The 21,948-nt window shown below is 38.7% G+C and overlaps 1 protein-coding gene across 7 annotated transcripts in view; it reads right to left on the bottom strand.

Annotated features, from left to right (window-relative positions):
* Positions 1-21,948, bottom strand: part of FBXO38 (F-box protein 38) — a 65,104-nt gene that overhangs the window by 13,206 nt on the left and 29,950 nt on the right. For all 7 annotated transcript variants that reach the window (XM_070374574.1, XM_005902574.2, XM_005902575.2 and 4 more), the window contains 5 exons: positions 21,076-21,246; positions 19,275-19,417; positions 18,174-18,384; positions 3,155-3,274; positions 1,443-1,622 (listed from right to left, as the gene is read on the bottom strand). In XM_070374574.1, coding sequence (XP_070230675.1) covers positions 1,443-1,622; positions 3,155-3,274; positions 18,174-18,384; positions 19,275-19,417; positions 21,076-21,246 — 825 coding nt within the window. The remainder of the gene's footprint in view (positions 1-1,442; positions 1,623-3,154; positions 3,275-18,173; positions 18,385-19,274; positions 19,418-21,075; positions 21,247-21,948) is intronic.

Here is a 21,948-nt window from a genome sequence, read left to right as displayed (position 1 = left end):
TTTTCCTAAGGCATAATGGTGACCACATCACTCAGCTGCTCAAGAGTTCTTTATGGCTCTCTAGTGCCTACCTGATTAACACTCTTGAGATCAGCTGTCAAGGCTTGTCATGACCTAACTGCAAACTAACCTTCCATTCTTGTCCCCTCTATAAACATTCTATACCCCCACCCAAACTTTTCTTTGAATATACCCCTGTTTTATTACCTAGGAGCCTTTATTCTCACCAGTTTTTTTTTTTGAGGGGGGCTTTGGACATCTGTTCAGTCTCTTCAGCACTCCCACCCCAGAGCCACCATAGTACATGCCCTAAAATATAATCTGTTTCTGACCTGACTCTTCAACCAGACTAGAGGTTCCCGACAGTGGGAGGGAAATACAGAGAGGTCAAGACTTATTCATCTCACCCCTCACAACACCTAACACAGTACCTTGTGGGCACAGTAAGGCTGAATGAATATACAAAAGCATACTTATATTAGGTTTTGTCTGGCTGACACAAAATCTGGTTTCTAAATTCAGAAATTAAACTTTCTAGGAAACATTAGATTAGTCAGCTGGTCACATGACTTTTCCTAAATGTCAGTGTCCATAAAACTCCTTTAAATAAGTGTAAAGATAAATCTGAATTTCTTAAAAGGAATAAAGTAAAAAGTGAGTAATCAGTTAGTGGTTAGTAAGTTATTCCAAGTCTAAAGAACTGAGCTTACCATACACAGAAATGTGTGTATATTTCAGATTCGGTGTTAAATGTATACACATATATACTAAACATTCAGATACATTAAGGAATAGGGTCTTCAAGGAAAAATGAGTGGACAATTTAAAAAAACCTCATCCTTTGCAGAAAATGGTAAGCATATGGTTTTAAGAAATAGAAGGGAAGACCAAGGAAAGAAGTATAAACCTAAAAGTTAACAGAATTAAAGTTTCTTGGTGAGGCAAATGGCAGAAGGTTGTAGACTGATTTAAAGGGAGACAAGGGATTATAAGAACATACTTCAGGAGTTCCTCAAGCACCAAACTAACCACCAACATTTGCTAAATAAGCACAAGTGGACAGATGACCACCTAGGGAATGGTTGTTCTTCACTGCTCTAGATGACTCGGTTGTCATCTTTTACGTGAGGCACAGGCCCCTCACTAATCCCTGATACTCTGATGCCACACCTTCCTAAAGCCTCCACTATGGGACTGACAACCTCACATCTTCTCTTCCCTGAGCCCCAATTCCACAATATTCTTGTGCTGCACTCGCCCCTGGCAGTGCCACCCAGATTTTCCTCTCTTGCTTGCTCTGCTGCTTTTCTTGCCCCCTGTCACATTTCATAAGGTTATGTCAACTGTACCACAAGCTGTGGTAGGGACACAGTATGTAAAGACCAGTGTGTCCGTTCTCATGGTGACTCCCTAACAGGTCAGAGTAAGACACAGTCTCTCACCTGATAATTCCCTAGACTGCACAGACTCTCCGGTTTTTTCTTCACGCTCAGAGAAACGCCGGGCACCATTCTTAGGAATCCAGACTTCTTGGAGTTCTAGACTGTCTTCTTCATCATCACTCTCTGAGTCATGAACAGTAATTGGGGTTGGTTTCACTACACGCTGAAGACCACTGGGTCCTAAAACAAACAGCAAAGGCTTAACAGTCAATTTTTGCCCAAGAAAGGCTTTCACTCAAAATATTGTTCCAGTATTTTGGGATCAGAGAGATGCTTTGGCTCTATGAAACCTCCCTGATCACTCATTTTCATGCACATATACTTGGATGAGACACTGTGAAAACACTTTAACTCTAAAGCATTATGTAAACATTAAGTATGACTAATATACCACCCAACATTATAAAGGAAAATTAAAGTAGAAGAGCATATGGCATCTCCCTTTAAGATCTTCACTGCTGGAAAGAGTCACATAATTATCCTAAAAATAATACTCATTATAATGATTTGAAAAATAGGCTAGATATTTTCCTAATTTTGCAAATGTCTGAATGAAAGCAAGCCTCTGACACTTATAGACTGGTGAGAATTCTGCATTCTTTAACTACAGGTCTAATGCACTGGATGTCACAGATATGCTCTTGAAAGGCTGGATGCATGCTACACTTTGGGTCTTTGATTATTTATGTAAAAAATGTTTTGGGCTTCCCTGGCGGCTCAGTGGTAAAGAGTTCACCTGCCAATGCAGGAGACGTGGATTCGATCCCTGGGTTGGGAGGATCCCCTGGAGGAGGAAATGGCACCCAGTGCAGTATTCTTGCCCGAGAAATCCCAGGGACAGTGGAGCCTGGCAGTCCATGAGGTTACAAATAGTCAGACACGACTTGGTGACTAAACAACAACAAAAAATTTTTTGTCTGCTTGGCATTACACATTGTAAACCTTCAGCTCTCACAACCCACTTTTCTCTGACAAGTGAGGGAACTTTCCTGTCTTTTTCCTGTCATACTGTATAATGCCTGGCACAAGGTAGGCACTCAAGTATTTGTTGAGTGAGCGACTGCATCTGTAAGACACTTAAAACAAGGGTAGTTAAAGATTTTTTCAATTCAAAGGCAAGGTAGCATTTGAACAGACCAGGAGTGAGAAAATTTTAGTTCTCATCTCAATTCTGTTCCTTGATCAATGGCTGAGTGGTCTTGAGTAAACCATTCAAACTTTTGAAAGAATATTAGTTTCCCTATCTGTAAAGATGAAAGATTATATCAGGTAATCTTTTGGATTATATGACTGCTATAAATGACCCAGTGCCAAACTGAGACTAGATCTTGTTCTGTTTATTATACCAAATCAACCTCTCCACTGCTTCTTCTCCCCACCAAAATGAAGGGAGAGAATAAGCAGAACATTTAATCAGGTTATTTTCTTACTTATAACTTGAGTGTTTTTTTTTCTCTACACACACACACGTGTGTGTATACCAATAAAGAGGAACTGCTGCCACAGTTACAAAAAAATAAAAAACAAACTAATAAGATAAATACACACATACACAGAGAAAGAAATAACACAAGTCTAGTCAAAAATAAATAGCATGTAACATATCATTAGCTGTCATGTCAAAAAAAAACATCATTCTCAGTGTTTTCCTTTCTTCATTAAAGTCAGGCCCTAGTTTTTAGAACCCTGAATGTGGGAAGTCACAAGATTACCTGCTTGTTCCTCGTCAACATCCACAGGAACAACTGCCTGACTATGAGCTGGAGTCTCATGTCCACTCTCGGCCATCACCTCTCCATCTTCTTGCACCATGTCTTCCATCTCATTCAGTGCTTAAACAAAAATAACCACAGTCAAAGCAAAACCAGGAGATGTCTAAGAAAACCACAATGGCAGGCAAAACTGTGGCACCATTAAGAAATGAGCAGTCTCATGAGCACTAGGCCCATTCTAAAAGAATGTCATGTGAATGTGCTTCATTCTATCGACATCAACAAGAAGTGTCCCATTCTATAGGAGGGGAGACCACAGATGGGAAAAGCATTACTTGGTAGAGAAAGCCCACCATTTTAAGGTGAAAGGATGGGGAAAGGAAGAGCGGAAAGAAGAAAGCACTTATTCATTCCTGAAGATGTTACCAGGGATGGCTATATGAGGCAACTGTTTGTCTCCTTCTAAGCTATTTGTTTGATGGCAGTGATAGCCAGCTACTGCAAGATCTCATGATCATCTTGTAAGCAGTTAGTCTTGTATCTGCCACCTGAACCAGGATGCACTGAGCAGGCAAGCTCAAATTGTTTCTTTTGCTGCTCTCTAGAGAATATGGTCATATTTTCAGCTCATGTGTAGCACGGATTATTAAACACAGGAAGTACATTTTTAACATTTTAGCATCATTCAAATGTTTAATCTGCATCTGAGTCTTCTAAGGCTATTAGTGCCTATCAGTAAATGGGAATGTTTATATTTTTCCGGATGATAAGCACATTGAATAATTTCAGACTGATAAGCTTCAAGATTTTAAAAGATTAAATTCAAATCCCTCAAGTCTGTATTCAAAGCACTCACCCCAGTACCCTCTTACTCCCGACCCCTAAGCTAGGTGCCTGCTCTCAGTCTGAATCAGGACAATACCGGTAGTGTCCTTTACGTTTACAGCATGGCCAGGACCCACGTGGCGGCAGGCTGTGTCTACCCTGTGAACCACTCAACACCTATGGGTGTACAACACTACTGCTATCCAATCAAACAACCATTTGAATGAAATGAAGACACCAACACAGAAGAAAACAAGATACTGTTCCTGAAAGAACTAAAGAATCTATTTAAGGAGACAAGAAAAATTCATACAGTCAACAAAGAAACAAGGTAAAATATGAGTATGCCAGAAACATACTATTTAGATAAATGCTACTGGAATATACAGCAGAGAGGTCTGAGATTTCAGAGGGACACTGGGGTTTGCTTTGGTTTTGAAAATACACAACAGCACATTTCCCCTCATGTTTAGCCTCCCATCCCAAACTCTTGCCCAACTCTAGCTTCTACACTTCATTTAGGGCCAAAAAAAAGGACTGACCTTGTCAAGAAATACTATATGATAAACGTCAATCAATTTGCTTCTTTCATTCAATTCTCAAGAGCAATTATAAATAGCAGCTAGTAATTACTGTGTACATATACTATGTCTGGCTCTGTGTTAAATGCCCTCAAATACGTTAGTTATTTCTTACAGCAATCTTATGAGGGTATTATTACTAGTCTCATTTTTGCAGTTGAGGAAACTGAGGCTTAGAAGGGTTAGCAATTTAAGGGGATTTGAAATGAGGTCCATTTCCAAAGACTGATGAAAAACACGGACGATGAGTAGGTAGAAAATTTATAGTCCCTGCTCTCAGACAACACACACCTTCTAGCAGAAATGTCAAGATGTATAAAATAAGGTCAAGGCAAGGCAACCTACTCCAGTATTCTTGCCTGGAGAATCCTATGGACTGAGGAGGTTGGTGGGCTGCAGTCCATGGAGTTGCAGAGAGTTGGACACGACAGAGCGACTAAGCACAGCACAATACATACTCATTAAGTGCTAGAACAGTCCGAGTAAAGGGAACATGGACAAAAAAGCAGTTGTTAAGTCTCCTGTTGGACAGAGAAGGTTTCGCTGAGATGGAGTGATATTTCATATATCCTAGGAAGCATGTAACATTTTCCAGAAGAGTAAGTAGGTCAGTGATAAAAAGAATAAGAGTTTGAGTTGCAGTAAGGGTGTGAAAGAGGAAAGGAAGTTAAAAAGGTAGCCTGGGTCCCAGACTGTGAAAAGCTTAAAACTGCCTCTTATGGGCCGAAGAAAACCACTAGGACAGAACTACATTCTTCTATCTATGTGGTAAGATTTCCAAAGCTGTTCAGCAATTGCTTTTTAGGTTGCCACAATAACCTGTGGAAATACTATAAATACCCCAAGGTTATTTTAAACTTCTTTAATTGCATTCATTCACTGAATATTTATCTAGAGCTTACTACAATGTGTTACTGTTCCTAGGTGCTAAAAGACAGTGGTTATAGTCAGTATCTCTAATCTCATGGAGTTTAGTTGGGGAAGAAAAAAAATTTTAGTAAAATTATTTTTTAGTCAACAATAAAAACATCAGAAAATAAAATTAAAAGAGGGTGATATAAAAGAGAACGAATTAGTGGCACTTAAAGTGGGAAATTAAAAGACGCTTACTCCTTGGAAGCAAAGTTATGACCAACCTAGATAGCATATTCAAAAGCAGAGACATTACTTTGCCAACGAAGGTCCGTCTAGTCAAGGCTATGGTTTTTCCAGTGGTCATGTATGGATGTGAGAGTTGGACTATGAAGAAAGCTGAGTGCCAAAGAATTGATCAGCCTTTGAACTGTGGTGTTGGAGAAGACTCTTGAGAGTCCCTTGGACTGCAAAGAGATCCAACCAGTCCATTCTGAAGGAGATCGGTCCTGGGATTTCTTTGGAAGGAATGATGCTAAAGCTGAAACTTCAGTACTTTGGCCACCTCTTGCGAAGAGTTGACTCATTGGAAAAGACTCTGATGCTGGGAGGGATTGGGGGCAGGAGGAGAAGGGGACGACAGAGGCTGAGATGGCTGGATGGCATCACTGACTTGATGGACGTGCGTCTGAGTAAACTCCGGGAGTTGGTGATGGACAGGGAGGCCTGGCATGCTGAGATTCATGGGGTCGCAAAGAGTCGGACATGACTGAGTGACTGAACTGAACTGAAAGTGGTAAGGTGATCAAAAGGTTCAATAAGTCATGGAAATGTAACACACAGCATGCAGACTATATTTATTAATACCCTATTGCATATTTGAAAATTACTGAGAGAAGATCTTAAAATTTCTCATCACAGTAAAAAACTAATTATGTATGGTGATTGATGTTTACTAAACTTATTGTGATCATTTTGCAATATGTACAGTGTCAATTATACCTCAAGTGAAAAAAAAAGACGACTAACGTGGTAAGGAAAGACAGCTCTGAAATTACTATTTAAGCTAAGACCTATATATCAAGAAGCAGCCAGCCATGCAAAGATGGAGGGGAGGACATTCTATTAAGAGGCAGCAGTTAGTACAACAGTTGGTGCCAGTTTGGCACATTCAAGCACAGCGTGTGAGGTGGGGAGTAGTACAAGGTGAGAACAAGCCAGATTATGTAGCACTTTATGGCCCAAATCAAGAAACTAGATTTATTCTAAGGCAGAGGGGAGCTGTCAGAAAGTTTTACAAAAGGAAGTAACATTGCCTGTTTTTGTTTTTTAAAAATTGCCCTGCCTACTCTAAGAACTAATTTTGCTATAAAAGCTATTAAAACATTTAGGTAAAAAAGGTCTGGTACAATGAGGAAGAAGAATGTAGATAGACTGGGGAGATGTTTTAGAGACAGTCAACAGAACTTACTGAAGATTCCTTGTTGGAGAGAGCAGATAGGTGGTGGTATAAAGCAAAGAAAGGATAATATCTTGGGAAAGACAGGCAAGATGGCAGAGGAATCGGATGGGGAGACCACTTTCTCCCCAACAAAATCATCAAAAGATCATTTGAATGCTGAGCAACTTCCACAACACAACTTCTGAACGCTGGTGGAGGACACCAGGCACCCAGAGAGGCTGCCCATTCTCTTTGAAAGGAGATAGGACAAAATATAAAAGACAAAAGAGAGTCCAAAGAGTTAGGGATGGAGACCCGTCCTGGGGAGGGAGTTGTAGTGAAGGAGAAGTTTCCAAACAGCAGGAATCCCTCTCACCGGAGGGTCTGTGGACAGTTTTGGAATCTCACAGGGCAATATAACCAGGAGGATAAAAAAAAACAACCCACAGAATATGCGCCTAAATGCAACTCCCAGTGGAGAAGCAGCCCAGACGCTTGTGTCTGCTACCAGTGAGCGGGGGGCTACACAGGGAGGCTTGGGCTGCATGCTTAGGGTAAGGACCAGGCCTGAATGCCCTGAGGACAATCTGAGGGAACTAATGTGAGACAGCAACCCAAACTGTGGGATAGCCAGAGAGAGAGAGACAAGAAAAAAAAAAGAACTTCCCCATGAACATCTCTAACCTGGCCCTCTCACAGAACAAAGGATTGAATGACTACCAAAGGAGAGCTAGCTGGCTGCATACAGACCCGCCCCCTTGCCAGAAGCAGAGAGGCAGGTATGCAACAGCCAGAGCTGGAAGGCAAGGGGCAATCTCGACCCCAGATATGCATCCTCCACCAAACTGTGAGCAGGCTCCCAGTTGCTAACCACGTCTTCCTAGGATCCTGGAGGACTGACATCTGCCAGTAGGGTCACAGCCTGAGATCAGCTCCCCAGAGGAGATACAAAGCACATCTGAGACAGTGCTCTCGCAGCACCCCTGGGAAACTGAGTGGGGGGGACCAAGGAGGTGATTAAGATGCACAGTCCACCTGGGACAGTGCGCTCACCAAGCACCTGGTCACCTGAGCTGTTGGGACCTGGGAAGGGCATAAAACGCATGCCAAAGTGAGTCTGTGCCTTTGCGGAGTACCCGAGAACCTGAACCTGAGCAGCTCAGACCTAGGAAGTGCATACAACTTAGGGCCAGCTTTGGATAGTATTCCTGCAGAGCAACCTGGAGTCTGAGCAGTGTAGACCTGGAAAGCACAGGCCACAGTGAGCTGGGGCAAACCCAGTGTGGTCCATACACTGTGAGCACTCCCCACACATGCCAGTGATACTTGTTTGCAGTGTTCCTCCTCCGAACAAGTGAGCCTAAATAAGTGAACACCTTTGCCCCCTTGTGTCAGGACAGAAATTAGACACTCAAGAGACTTACAAACAGGAAGCCAAAATAAATAAAGAGGTGGAAGTGACTCTGGAAGTGACAGATGCAAAAGATTAAAACCCTGTAGTAAATATCAATAAAGCATTGGAAGGGGCTTATAGAGACCTTGAGAAGTACAAGGTGGAACAAGGAACTATCTGAAACCGAACTGACTCCACACTGCCCACAACAGCTCCAGAGAAAATCCTATAAATATTTTTATCATCAAAAAAATTTTTTTAAAGTTCTTTACTATTCCTTTAATTTTCATTTTTATAACCTACTATTACCTTGCAAAAAAAAAAAAAAAAAAAAGGACCTTATTTTTAAAGCAAATTTCATATATATATATTTTTAACTTTTGTGACTGATTTGTTTTTTCTAAATATTGTATTTTTGAGAGTTTAACCTCTATCTAGATTCTTAATCTTTGCTTTTTTGGTATTTGTTATCAATTTTGTACTTTTAAGAATCTAATCTTCAGTATCCATTTCCACTTGGGGGTGTGATTACTGGCTTGATTGCTCTCTCCACTTTGACTCTCCCTTTTCTCCTCCAGGTCACCTCTATTTCCTCCCTCCCCCTTCTCTTCTCTACTTAACTCTGTGAATCTCTCTGGGTGCTCCAGGCTGGAACACTTAGGGAACTGATTACTGGCTAGACTGCTCTCTCCCCTTTTGACTCCCTGTCTTCTCCTCCTGGTCACATCTACCTCCTTCCTCCCTCTTTTCTTCTCCATGTAACTCTGAACCTCTTGGGTGTCCCTCACTGTGGAAAATTATTTCACCATTAACTTAGATGTTTTATCATCTGTGCTGTATGGATGGAGAAGTCTTGAGGCTACTGTAAGAACAAGACTGAAAGCCAGAGGTAGGAGGCTTACATCCAAAACTTGAGAACACTAGAGAACTCCTGATTCCAGGGAACATTAATAGACAAGAGCTCATCCAAAAGCCTCCATACCTACATTAAAAACCAAGCTCCACCCAAGAGCCAACAAGTTCCAGAGTAAGACATGCCACACTAATTCTCTAGCAACACAGGAACATAGCCCTGAGCATTAAAATATAGGCTGCCCAAAGCCTAGCCAAATCCCCAGACACTTCAAAATTTACTACTGGACACTTCACTGCACTCTAGAGAAAAGAGATCCAGCTCTGCCCACCAGAACACAGACGCAAGCTCCCTTAACCAGGAAAGCTTGACAAGCCACTAGTCCAATCCCACCCACAGGGAGCAAGATCCACAATAAAGAGGAATCGTAAACTTCCAGCCTACGGAAAGGCCACCCCAAACATAGCAATCTAAGCAAAATGAAAAGGCAGAGAAATATTCAACAGGTAAAGGAACATGATAAACGCCCACCAAACTAAAGAGGAGGAAATAGGGAGTCTACCTGAAAAAGAATTCAGAATAATGATAGTAAAGATGATCCAACATCTTGAAAACAAAATGGAGTTACAGATAAATAGACTAGAGACAAGGATTGAGAAGATACAAGAAATGTTTAACAAGGACCTAGAAGAAATAAAAAAGAGTCAATCATTAATGAATAATACAATAACTGAGATCAAAAGCACTCTGGAGGGACCCAACAGTAGAATAACTGAGGCAGAAGACAGGATAAGTGAGGTGGAAGATAGATTGATGGAAATAAATGAAGCAGAGAGGAAAAAAGAAAAAAAGACTTAAAAGAAATGAGGACAACCTCAGAGACCTCTGGGACAATGTTAAACACCCTAACATTCAAATCAGGTGTCCGAGAAGAAGACAAAAAGAAAGGGCATGAGAAAAAACTTGGGGAGATAATAGTTGAAAACTTCCCTAAAATGGGGAAGGAAATAGCCACCCAAGCCCAAGAAACCCAGGGAGTCCCAAACAGGATAAACCTAAGGTGAAACACCCCAAGACACATATTAATCAAATTAACGAAGATCAAACACAAAAAGCCAATATTAAAAGCAGCAAGGGAAAAGCAACAAATAACACACAAGAGGATCCCCATAAGGATAACAGCTGATCTTTCAATAGAAACTCTTCAGGCCAGAAGGGAATGGCAGGACATACTTAAAGTCATGAAAGAGAAAAATCTACAACCCAGATTACTATACTCAGCAAGGATCGGATTCAAATATGAAGGAGAAACCAAAAGCTTTACAGACAAGCAAAAGCTGAGAGAATTCAACACCACCAAACCAGCTCTTCAACAAATGCTAAAGGATCTTCTCTAGACAGGAAACACAGAAAAGGTTTATTATAAATTCAAACCCAAAACAACAAAGTAAATGGCAATGGGATCATACAAATAATAACTTTAAATGTAAATGGACTGAATGCCCCAACCAAAAGACAAGGACTGGCTGAACAGATACAAAAACAAGACCCCTATATATTCTGTCTACAAGAGACCCACCTCAAAACAAGGGACACAAACAGACTGAAAGTGAAGGGCTAGAAAAAGATATTTCATGCAAATGGAGACCAAAAGAAAGCAGGAGTAGTAATACTCGTATCAGATAAAATAAACTTTGAAATAAAGGCCATGAAAAGAGACAAAGAAGGACACTACATAATGATCAAAGGATCAATCTGAGAAGAAGATATAACAATTATAAATATATATGCACCCAACATAGGTGCACCGCAACATGTAAGGCAAATGCTAACAAGTATGAAAGGGGAAATTAACAGTAACATGTTAATAGTGGGAGACTTTAATACCCCACTCACACCTATGGATAGATCAACTAAACAGAAAATTAGGAAGGAAACACAAACTTTAAATGATACAGTGGACCAGTTAGACCTAATTGATATCTGTAAGACATTTCACCCCCAAACAATGAATTTTACCTTCTTCTGAAGTGCACACAGAACATTCTCCAGGACAGATCACATCCTGGGGCACAAATCTAGCCTTGGTAAATTCAAAAACATTGAAATAATTTCAAGCATCTTTTCTGATCCCAATGCAGTAAGATTAGATGTCAACTACAGGAAAAAAACTATTAAAAATACAAACATATGGAGGCTAAACAACACGCTTCTGAATAATCAACAAATCACAGAAGAAATAAGAAAAGAAATCAAACTATGCATAGAAACGAATGAAAATGAAAACATGACAACCCAAAACCTGTGGGATTCAGTAAAAGCAGTACTAAGGGGAAGGTTCATAGCAATACAAGCTTACCTTAAGAAACAAGAGAAAAATCAAATAAATAACCTAACTTTACACCTACAGCAACTAGAAAAAGAAGAAATGAGGAACCCCAGAGTTAGCAGAAGGAAAGAAATAATAAAAATTAGGGCAGAAATAAATGAAAAAGAAACAAAAGAGGCTATAGCAAAAATCAACAAAACTAAAAGCGGGTTCTTTGAGAAGATAAATAAAATAGACAAACCATTAGCCAAACTCATCAAGAAAAAAAGGAGAAGAATCAAATCAACAAAATTAGAAATGAAAATGGAGAAATCACAACAGACAACACAAATACAAAGGACCATAAGAGATTACTATCAGCAACTACATGACAATTAAAAGGACAACTTGGAAGAAATGGATGAATTCTTAGAAAAGTATAACCTTCCAAAACTGAACCAGGAAGAAACAGAAAATCTTAACAGACCAATCACAAGCATGGAAATCGAAACTATAATCAAAAATCTTCCAATAAACAAAAGCCCAGGGTCAGATGGCTTCACAGGTGAAGTCTACCAAAAATTTAGATAAGAGCTAACACCTATCCTACTCAAACTCTTCAAGAAAACTGCAGAGGAAAGCAAACTGCCAAACTCATTCTATGAGGCCAACATCACCCTAATACCAAAACTAGACAAAGATGCCACAAAAAAAGAAAACTACAGGCCAATATCACAGATGAACATAGATGCAAAAATCCTCAAAAACTTCTAGCAGACAGAATCCAACAACATATTAAAAAGTTCATACGTTATGACCAAGTGGGCTTTATCCCAGGGATGCAAGGATTCTTCAATATTCACAAATCAATCAATGTGATACACATCAACAAATTGAAAGATAAAAACCGTATGATTATTTCAATAGATGCAGATAAAAACCCTCCAGAAAGCAGGCACAGAAGGAAAGTACCTCAACATAATAAAAGCCATATATGATAAAACCAGAGCAAACATTATCCTCAATGGAGAAAAACTGAAAGCATTCCCCCTAAAGTCAGGAACAAGACAAGGGTGCCCACTCTTACCACTATTATTCAACATGGTTTTGAAGTGTTAGCCACAGCAATCAGAGAAGAAAAAGAAATAAGAGGAATCCAGATTGGAAAAGAAGAAGTAAAACTCTCACTGTTTGCAGATGACATTATCCTCTACATAGAAAACCCTAAATACACCACCAGAAAATTACTAGAGCTAATCAATGAATTTAGTAAAGTTGTAGGATGTAAAATTAATACACAGAAATCCCTTGCATTCCTATACACTAACAGAGAAAATAGAAACAGAAATTAAGGAAACAATTCCATTCACCATTGCAAGGAAAATAATAAAATACTTAGGAATCAATCTACCTAAAGAAACAAAAAAGACCTATATATAGAAAACTATAAAACACTGATGAAAGAAATCAAAGATGACACAAATAGTTGAAGAAATATACCATGTTGATGGGTCAGAAGAATCAATGTAGTGAAAATAAGTATAAACCCAAAGCAATCTATAGATTCAATGCAATCCCTATCGAGCTACCAACAGTATTTTTCACAGAACTAGAAAAAGTAATTTCACAATTTGTATGGAAATGCAAAAAACTTCAAATAGCCAAAGCAATCTTGAGAAAGAACAATGCAACTGGAGGAATAAATCTGCCTGACTTCAGACTGTACTACAAAGCTACAGTCATCAAGACAGTATGGTACTGGCACAAAGACAGAAATATAGATCAATGGAACAAAATAGAAAGCCCAGAGATAAATCCATGCACCTATGGACACCTTATCTTTGACAAAGGAGGCAAGAATATACAGTGGAGTAAAAACAATTTCTTTAACAAGTGGTGTTGGGAAAACTGGTCAACCACTTGTAAAAGAATGAAACTAGAACACTTTCTAACACCATACACAAAAATAAACTCAAAATGGATTAAAGATCTAAATATAAGACCAGAAACTATAAAACTCCCAGAGGAGAACATAGGCAAAACACTCTCTGACATAAATCACAGCAGGATCCTCTATGACCCACTTCCCAGAATATTGGAAATAAAAGCAAAAATAAATGGGACCTAATTGAAATTAAAAGCTTCTGCACAACAAAGGAAACTATAAGCAAGGTGAAAAGACAGCCTTCAGAATGGGAGAAAATAACAGTAAACCAAGCAACTAACCAAGATTTAATCTCAAAAAATATACAAGCAGCTCATGCAGCTCAATACCAGAAAAATAAACAACCCAAACAAAAAATGGGCCAAAGAACCAAACAGACATTTCTCCAAAGAAGACATACAGATGGCTAGCCAACACATGAAAAGATGCTCAACATCACTCATTATCAGAAAAATGCAAATCAAAACCACAAGAGGTATCATCTCACACCAGTGTGAATCGTTGCCATCAAAGTCTACAAACAATAAATGCCGGAGAAGGTGTGGAGAAAAGGGAACTCTCTTATACTGTTGCTGGGAATGCAAACTAGTACAGCCACTATGGAGAACAGTATGGAGATTCCTTAAAAAACTGGCAACAGAACTGCCATACAACCCAACAATCCCATTGCTGGGCATACACACTGAGGAAACCAGAACTTAAAGAGACACATGTACCCCAATGTTCATCGCAGCACTGTTTATAATAGCTAGGACATGGAAGCAATCTAGATGTCCACTGGCAGAGAATGGATAAGAATGCTGTGGTACATATACACAATGGAGTATTACTCAGCCATTAAAAAGAATACATTTGAATCAGTTCTAATGAGGTGGATGAAACTGGAGCCTATTATACAGAGTGAAGTAAGCCAGAAAGAAAAACACCAATACAGTATACTAACACATATATATGGAATTTAGAAAGATGATAACAATAACCCTATATGCGAGACAGCAAAAGAGATACAAATGTACTGAACAGTCTTTTGGACTCTGTGGGAGAGGGTGAGGGCAGGATGATTTGAGAGAATAGTACTGAAACATGTCTATTACCATATGTGAAACAGATCACCAGTCCAAGTTCGATGCATGAAACAGGGCACTCAATGCCGGTGCACTGGGACAACCCTGAGGGATGGGATGGGGAGGGAGGGAGGTGGGAGAAGGTTTCAGTATGGGGGACACATGTACACCCGTGACTGAGTCATGTCAATCAATGTATGGCAAAAACCACTACAATACTGTAATGTAATTAGCTTCCAATTAAATAATTAAAAAAAAAAAAGAAAGGATAATATCTCAATAGATGTCTTTGGTAATTAAATGAGATGATGGTACTTTGGGGCTAGGGAAGTTCTAAGTGATTCTTGGTTTTGATTTTTTTGTTTCAAAGTATTTTATCATTAGGAAGTACATATTTTTCAGAACAATTTTAACTTACAGAAACTATGTAAGCTATCTTTTAATCAAATATCAATGCTTAACAAACATTCTGTTCAGGTGAAATGTTGTTTCAGTTATAAAAAAAATCCTGTTACCTAATATAATCATAAACCTTGATGGAGCTGAGCGATTTTACATATACACTAACTGGTCTCTTTTATATATAAATTTGAGAACCACTGTCTAAAATAAATGCTGCAGAGCAGTTTCACTTAGTGGTTAATTTGCAGGGGTGGTGGTGAGGGAATGGAGTGGCACCCCACTTTTGAAAGCAGTAAGTACATGGGATTTATTTTAAATCCAGATAGAAAAACAGTTAATGATATATAAATAAAACTATGCTTTACAGTTATAATTACTTCAAAAGTAATCATATCTAAATAACTTGGCAAAATGCTTTAGCAATTACAGAAGCATGATTTTGACAGATGGTAATATTGTTAGACAATGAGAATTGTTAAAAAATATGGCTATCTCCTCCTGTTTTACAGTGCTGCAAAATGAAGGTAATGAACTGAGATTTTCAGTTAACATAAGTAGTTCACAATAAAGCATTCTAAATCTTAACAGTTTTGGAAGTGCAAATCTAAGATAATATCCGTAACCAAATTATTGAATCTTGGTAAATTAAATAGTACTCTGTATAACAATGAAAACATATTTTTGTTAGAGTCATCTATTACTTTCATGATAATGTTCACTAAAAAAACACCAAATTTTATTTCAGTGGTTTATTAGCAAAGACACTTAACTTATATAAATTAAATGGTCTTTAAAATTTTACAATGCCCTTCTTTGACAGGCAATTACTTCATGCAAGCTGATTAAGTTAAACAGGGCAACAGAGTGAAATCTACTTCATTCTAGCACTAATCCAAAAGTACATTTATGAAAAGTTCTAAAATTCTACAGTAAGTAAAGTAGACATGTGAATATCAATTTCAAACTGTTTAAAATATTGTTATGTTGGTACTTAAGGAGTACAAGCATTAATATTAGTCATTTCAGCTAACATTCATTCTTCATGATCCCTTTTATTTTTAATCCCTATACCATTCTTTTTTTTTTTTTTTTTTTCCTGTTGTTTCTTTTACTTGAATTCTTTGTACTTTGAATTTTGATCAACAGTCACATGCCCTTTCTCCAGATCTTTTTTTTTTGGCTGTGCCTTGTGGCTTGTGGGTGCCATCAAGGGATGGAACCTGGGCCATGGCAGTGAAAGTGCCGAGTCCTAACCACTAGAGCGCCAGGGAATTCCCCATGTCCTTATTTTTTATTTAAAAGAATTAACCTGACATGTATGTAATAATAAAAATACACAAAAATATAGCATGAAGTTGGAAAGACCCATGGAGCCTAATGTTTCATGCCAATATTCACTTCTCTAAAATGCTGCCACCATCTTTGGTATTCTTAGGTTTCCTCTTGTTGAGGCTGTTTAGTTCCTCAATCTTGGCATTTTGTCACTAACCTCCTTTACTTCTCAGCATTTGAAGATAACACATCTGACAAATTCGGTACCTCAAGTTATTTGTTTTGTAATTATATCTCACATCTACTGAACCTTAATTTCAAATGTTAGTGGATGTAAGTTTCATTGTTCTCTCTTAAATCGAATACAGTATTCTTGCATATGTTTTGGTTCGTGCTGCATCAATATATGACTTAACAATGAAGGGCACCCCCCATTCTATACCGAGAAGCCAATGGCCATGTAACTTTCTAGTGGAGTCTATACTCTGTCTAGCACATCAACTCCAAACACAACTGCGTTCGGAGGATTTGTGGAGTGCTGCACTTCAAGTGCTGCACCAGTTTCCTACAGATGGTCAGTGTTCTCTGAAGTCCAGATCTTTGTGATGGCACACAAGGACAAGAAGGCAAAGAAACAGCAGACTCCACACTCCACCCCTTAACCCCTAGCACTTGCTGGCTCTGCACTTTTGTTTTTGTGTTTTAGGAGGAGAGATTTAGCCAGAAGTTTGAAATGCCTAAAAGTACTCCTGTGGAAATCAGAAGTATGAAGTTGGATATAACTGCAATTACTTTAAAAAAACAGAAATATCAAAGCTGAAAATAAAGGTTTAGAATTCAACTGTATATAGTTGGCACTGAAGCCATGAGACTGGATAAGCTTATAGAAAGAAAAAGGGAGAGCAAGGACAAGAGTGGAGGACAGGAGATGGTACAAGTGAAGGAACCTGAGGAGGTGTGTCCAGTGAGATAGGAGGAAAAATCAGGAAAATGGTTTCAGAAAGGCCAAGAGAAGCAAATACCTCAGGAAGATAGAAGTGGACAACAGTGACAAATGCAGCTAAGATGAGATGTCAGAGAAGATACAAGTGGAGAAAATATCACTAACCTTTATAAAAGAGCCACTGGTGACTTTGCCAAGAGCCAAAATGGAGAGTTCTCTATAGAGAGAACATGTAGGGCAGGGAAGTGAAGACAATGCCTACAAATGATTCTTAGGTCAGGCCCTGCATATACAGAGTGATCTTAAAGGAAATTATACACAGAATACTTTCATTATGAAAGTAATGAATACACCAGGGCACCCTATTTTCATTAATTACTCTGCCCAAGAGAATAAGTGAAGGGGCAACAACCAAAAAAGTGGCTAGAAGAGATTCCTTTTCCAGTTCTTAAGTGTCAACTGAGAAACTGGAACATCTGTAAGGAAACAATTTCACTCCATTCTCACTCATCAATATGGGCAGATGAAGCCTAATAATAGCTGGGGTGGCAGAGAGCAGGAGCTCAGTCAGTATCAAAGAACTGGATGGATAGTTACATAAGTGAAATCCCATAGGTCCTTATTAGCTTATGTGCTTAATTTTCTCGGTGGCTTTGAAGACTTAATGGCGAGAGGTGTGTGAAGGGTATCCAACACAATCTCTACACATATCTGATATTCATTTTTCCAATTCTTGGTACATCCAAAAATGATCTCCACACTCAAGTTCAATGGTGAGAGAGAATATCTACTGTTTAGCAAGATACCGAAAGATGCTTCTTCACCCAAATCCTGACAGCTAAATCTCCATTAAGCCAGGCTTCTAAGGCTCACTGCACCCTAATTCTCATGGCATCTGAGTCCTTCCCTTTCTGTAAGTACCTCCAATAGATTCTATGGACAAGAGACGTCGCAAAGACAACTTTAAAACAAGCAAGTAGACAGGCAAACTCCATCCACCCATCAGCTGCTTTGTTAGCAAGGTTCCTCAATGTATAAAGTGACAAACTGAAATGGAGGAGAGGGAAACAGGAAAGTCAGAGAAACATGACCCAAAGTAAAAATCATCTCTATCTGGAGCTCACAAAAGATCTGGGTTACCGTCGGCTGCAAACTGCTGCTCTCCTGGCTGCAAGTCTTGCCGGAAGTCATTCTCTTCATCTGAGTCATCTGGGTGATGGTGATTGTTGTCGTGGATGTTGGCATTATTCTGGGCATTATTATCATTGTCATTGTTGGAGTTCTGATTGCTAACAAGGGCCGAGGAAACCCCAATTCCCGTGCCTGCACTCAGACCAACCCGAGCACAGCCCTGAAGCAAGACAAAACCACATGTTTATTAATTTGGGTTAGAATTAAACACTGCAGTTTTAATATTCCTTCATTTCATCTTTACATAGAATACTTATATAGCACTTTAAGAAATACTTTCATCTATTCATAAAGAACCTCATTTAAGGCCCATAACACCTCAAGCAAGACAAAGTTATTAGTCTTTATTTACAGATGATGACATGTACAATGGGAAGGGATCTGCCCAACAGTGCATGGCCAGTATGTGTTACACCTGAGACTTGAAACCAAATAATTTGTCCTCAAACCCTGAGCTTTCCCTACTATGCAGCACCGCTGAGCTTTCCCTACTATATGGCACTGCTTTAACAGTGAGGGTATAACCATTAAGAATTGACAAGAGAGAACTTAATTCATTGAAACATTAAGTTTTTATTACAATAAGTTAAGTTTCTGTATACATTAAGAAGTTTTAAAATAACATTTTGTACAACTGGGCAACTTCAGATTTCCCCAGATACGCAAGTGAGTAGAAAAAGTAGCAGCAAAACATCCAAAATAAGTTCCTAATCCTTACTTATATTTTGGGTTGCTAATTAGAGATCTAATCTTTCAACTAACTACTCTAAGTAATAATTTTTGCTTTAGCTCAAATTTCCACCTTTGCTCTTACCTTAACTTTATAAACCTGATGGAGACAGCTTTCCACTTACTTTTTTATTTATCTGGAAACCCCTTAGTATTCACTCACAAGAACATATGGCCATCCATTATTATAACCTTTATGCCTTCCTTCACTGAGGCTGGCAGTAAAAAGTCATATTATATCATTTGTAAAGGCATATCATTAGGGAAAAAAGTTACTTAGGTTGTTTTCTTGAGTACAAAACTCTCTCAAATGTGACTTACTTTGGGTGGTTCACGAAACATTTGGTCCAGTGAAATAAACTCCAGGCTGGGCAACAATTCAATAAACTGGCCGAAGGAGTCCAGCTTCAAAGCATGGCAACGCACTAAGTTGATATCAACCAATCGAGTCCACCTTGAGTGGTCTGTTGAAGAAATGACATGGCCAGAGAAAATATTAACTAACACTTTCTCCATTACTCATGAATTTTGCTATAGGTCACAAAGACTTTCAAACCCATTTTCTTTGTGTAAATTTTATCTTATTTCATGATCTCTAATACTTAATGACTCTGAACTATGATGTCTCCTTACCCAATTTCATGAGAACCAGATGGACTGGAAATCGTTAACTTGAAAGTAAGTCTGTCTTTGTTTAAATGTGATTCACTTAAAACCTACATGCCTATTTAACAACAGGACACTAGTTAAAAGAAATGTTGGTGTATTCCTTTAATAAAACATTATGCAGCTACTAAAAGAATGAAGAACCGAATAAGCCTGCTAATATGGAGAGCTCTCCAAAATATTCTCAATGCAAAATACAAGTTACAGGACAATGTATATACATAGTAAGGTCCTTCAGTATACATAAATCATTTTTAAATGCTATACATGTATAGGCTGCAAATGCACAAAATAACCTGTCCAGAAAAATATACAAGAAACCATTGATGGTGGTTACCTTTGAGAAGAGGAGGCCTTTCATTTTGTACCTTTCTGTACTGTTTGATACTGTTTATCAAGTGCATGTATTACTTTTAGTTTTTAAGTGTTAACAGGAGTTCTGAGTGATGGGATTATAGGCCATTTTTTATTTTCTTCTTTATACTCTTCTGTATTTAAGAAAACAAACAAACCAAAAACCCAATAAATGTTATTTTTTAAAAGTGATCTATGCCAGCTACAACCTAAAGCTTGTACTTTCCAATAGCTTCCTGGTGCAGCTGGGCAAGGGGTAGAACTTCTCTTCCCATGGGTGAGACATGGCCATTCTAACAACTGATCTTAGCAGAGGCTCAGGAGCCCTGCAATAGGCCTGGAGATAGGTTTTGTGTGGAGCTGTAGTATCCCTGTGTGGTGGCTCAGACAGCTGTCAGTGTTGGTTTGCAGCTGTCAGTGAGAGGGCCTGTTTGGTACGAGGATGTCAAAATGAAAAGTCTCTAGCTCTGACTTTATTAAAGGCTTGTGAATTTAGGTATCTAAGAAGTGCCTTAAAAAAAATAAATAGCATTACTCTCTTGGGGTTGGGGCGGGGGCGGGGCGCGCGGAATAAAACTCCTCTCATAAGGGAAAATACCAAGTGCAAAAGTCACACTTCTGTACCCAAGGTATCAGGCAGGGAGATATCATGTGAAGTAGCCTAAAATTTTAAGGTAATAGAAAATTTCACTACGTGTTTAATATGTCATTTAATTGAAGTTTTTAAAATACATACATACCTACTTTGTCTGTTCAGATGATATGCCATTTTAAGGTAACACAGAGAAAACAACCATAATATCCCAGGCAACAATTCCTAAGCTTAATTTTACATGCCCGGCCCAAAGAAAAACACATAACAATTAGTACGACTGAATCTATAATCTCGACAAGTGCAAATTTCTAGGCAGAGAATCTCAGGAGTTCAAAGAGGCACTGAAAGTATTTCTAACTCAGTTATCAAAGGCTCCCAGAGCTTCTATGAACAATCTATATAAAAATCTACATTTTACATGAGGAATGTTAATTAATGCCATACAGAAAACAAAGATATGTATTATTTTGACATCAATAAAATATACCTGTACTTAAGATATAGTACCTGAGATCCAATTGTATGGGTTATGTAGATGGGGGCAATTATAAATTGCCAGATATTTGATACAGGAGAAAACTTCATTGACTGCCTTCATCCCTATATCAGTGATAATACCAGGATTTTCCACCACATCAGCCAAACCATATTTCACCAGATCTGCATTAGCCATTCTGCCTAGAAAAAGATTTAAAAAACAAAAGATTCTTTAGTGTCATGGAATCTTGACAACTTAAGCTGTCAACTATTTAACATCCAGTATTGAAGAAAGTAGGGAAAACCACTAGACCATTCAGGTATGACCTAAATCAAATCCCTTATGATTATACAGTGGAAGTGAGAAATAGATTTAAGGGCCTAGATCTGATAGATAGAGTGCCTGATGAACTATGGAATGAGGTTCGTGACATTGTACAGGAGATAGAGATCAAGACCATCGCCATGGAAAAGAAATGCAAAAAAGCAAAATGGCTGTTTGGGAAGGCCTTACAAATAGCTGTGAAAAGAAGAGAAGTGAAAAGCAAAGGAGAAAAGGAAAGATATAAACATCTGAATGCAGAGTTCCAAAGAATAGCAAGAAGAGATAAGAAAGCCTTCCTCAGTGATCAATGCAAAGAAATAGAGGAACACAACAGAATGGGAAAGACTAGAGATCTCTTCAAGAAAATCAGAGATACCAAGGGAACATTTCATGCAAAGATGGGCTTGATAAAGGACAGAAATGGTATGGACCTAACAGAAGCAGAAGGTATTAAGAGGTGGCAAGAATACACAGAAGAACTGTACAAAAAAGAGCTTCACAACCCAGATAATCACGATGGTGTGATCACTGACCTAGAGCTAGACATCCTGGAATGTGAAGTCAAATGGGCCTTAGAA

Source organism: Bos mutus, chromosome 7 (genome assembly GCF_027580195.1).
Source record: "Bos mutus isolate GX-2022 chromosome 7, NWIPB_WYAK_1.1, whole genome shotgun sequence".
Taxonomy (NCBI): Eukaryota; Metazoa; Chordata; class Mammalia; order Artiodactyla; family Bovidae; genus Bos; species Bos mutus.
The sequence above is the reverse complement of the archived record's forward strand: the minus strand, read 5'-3'. Positions and strand labels throughout refer to the sequence as shown.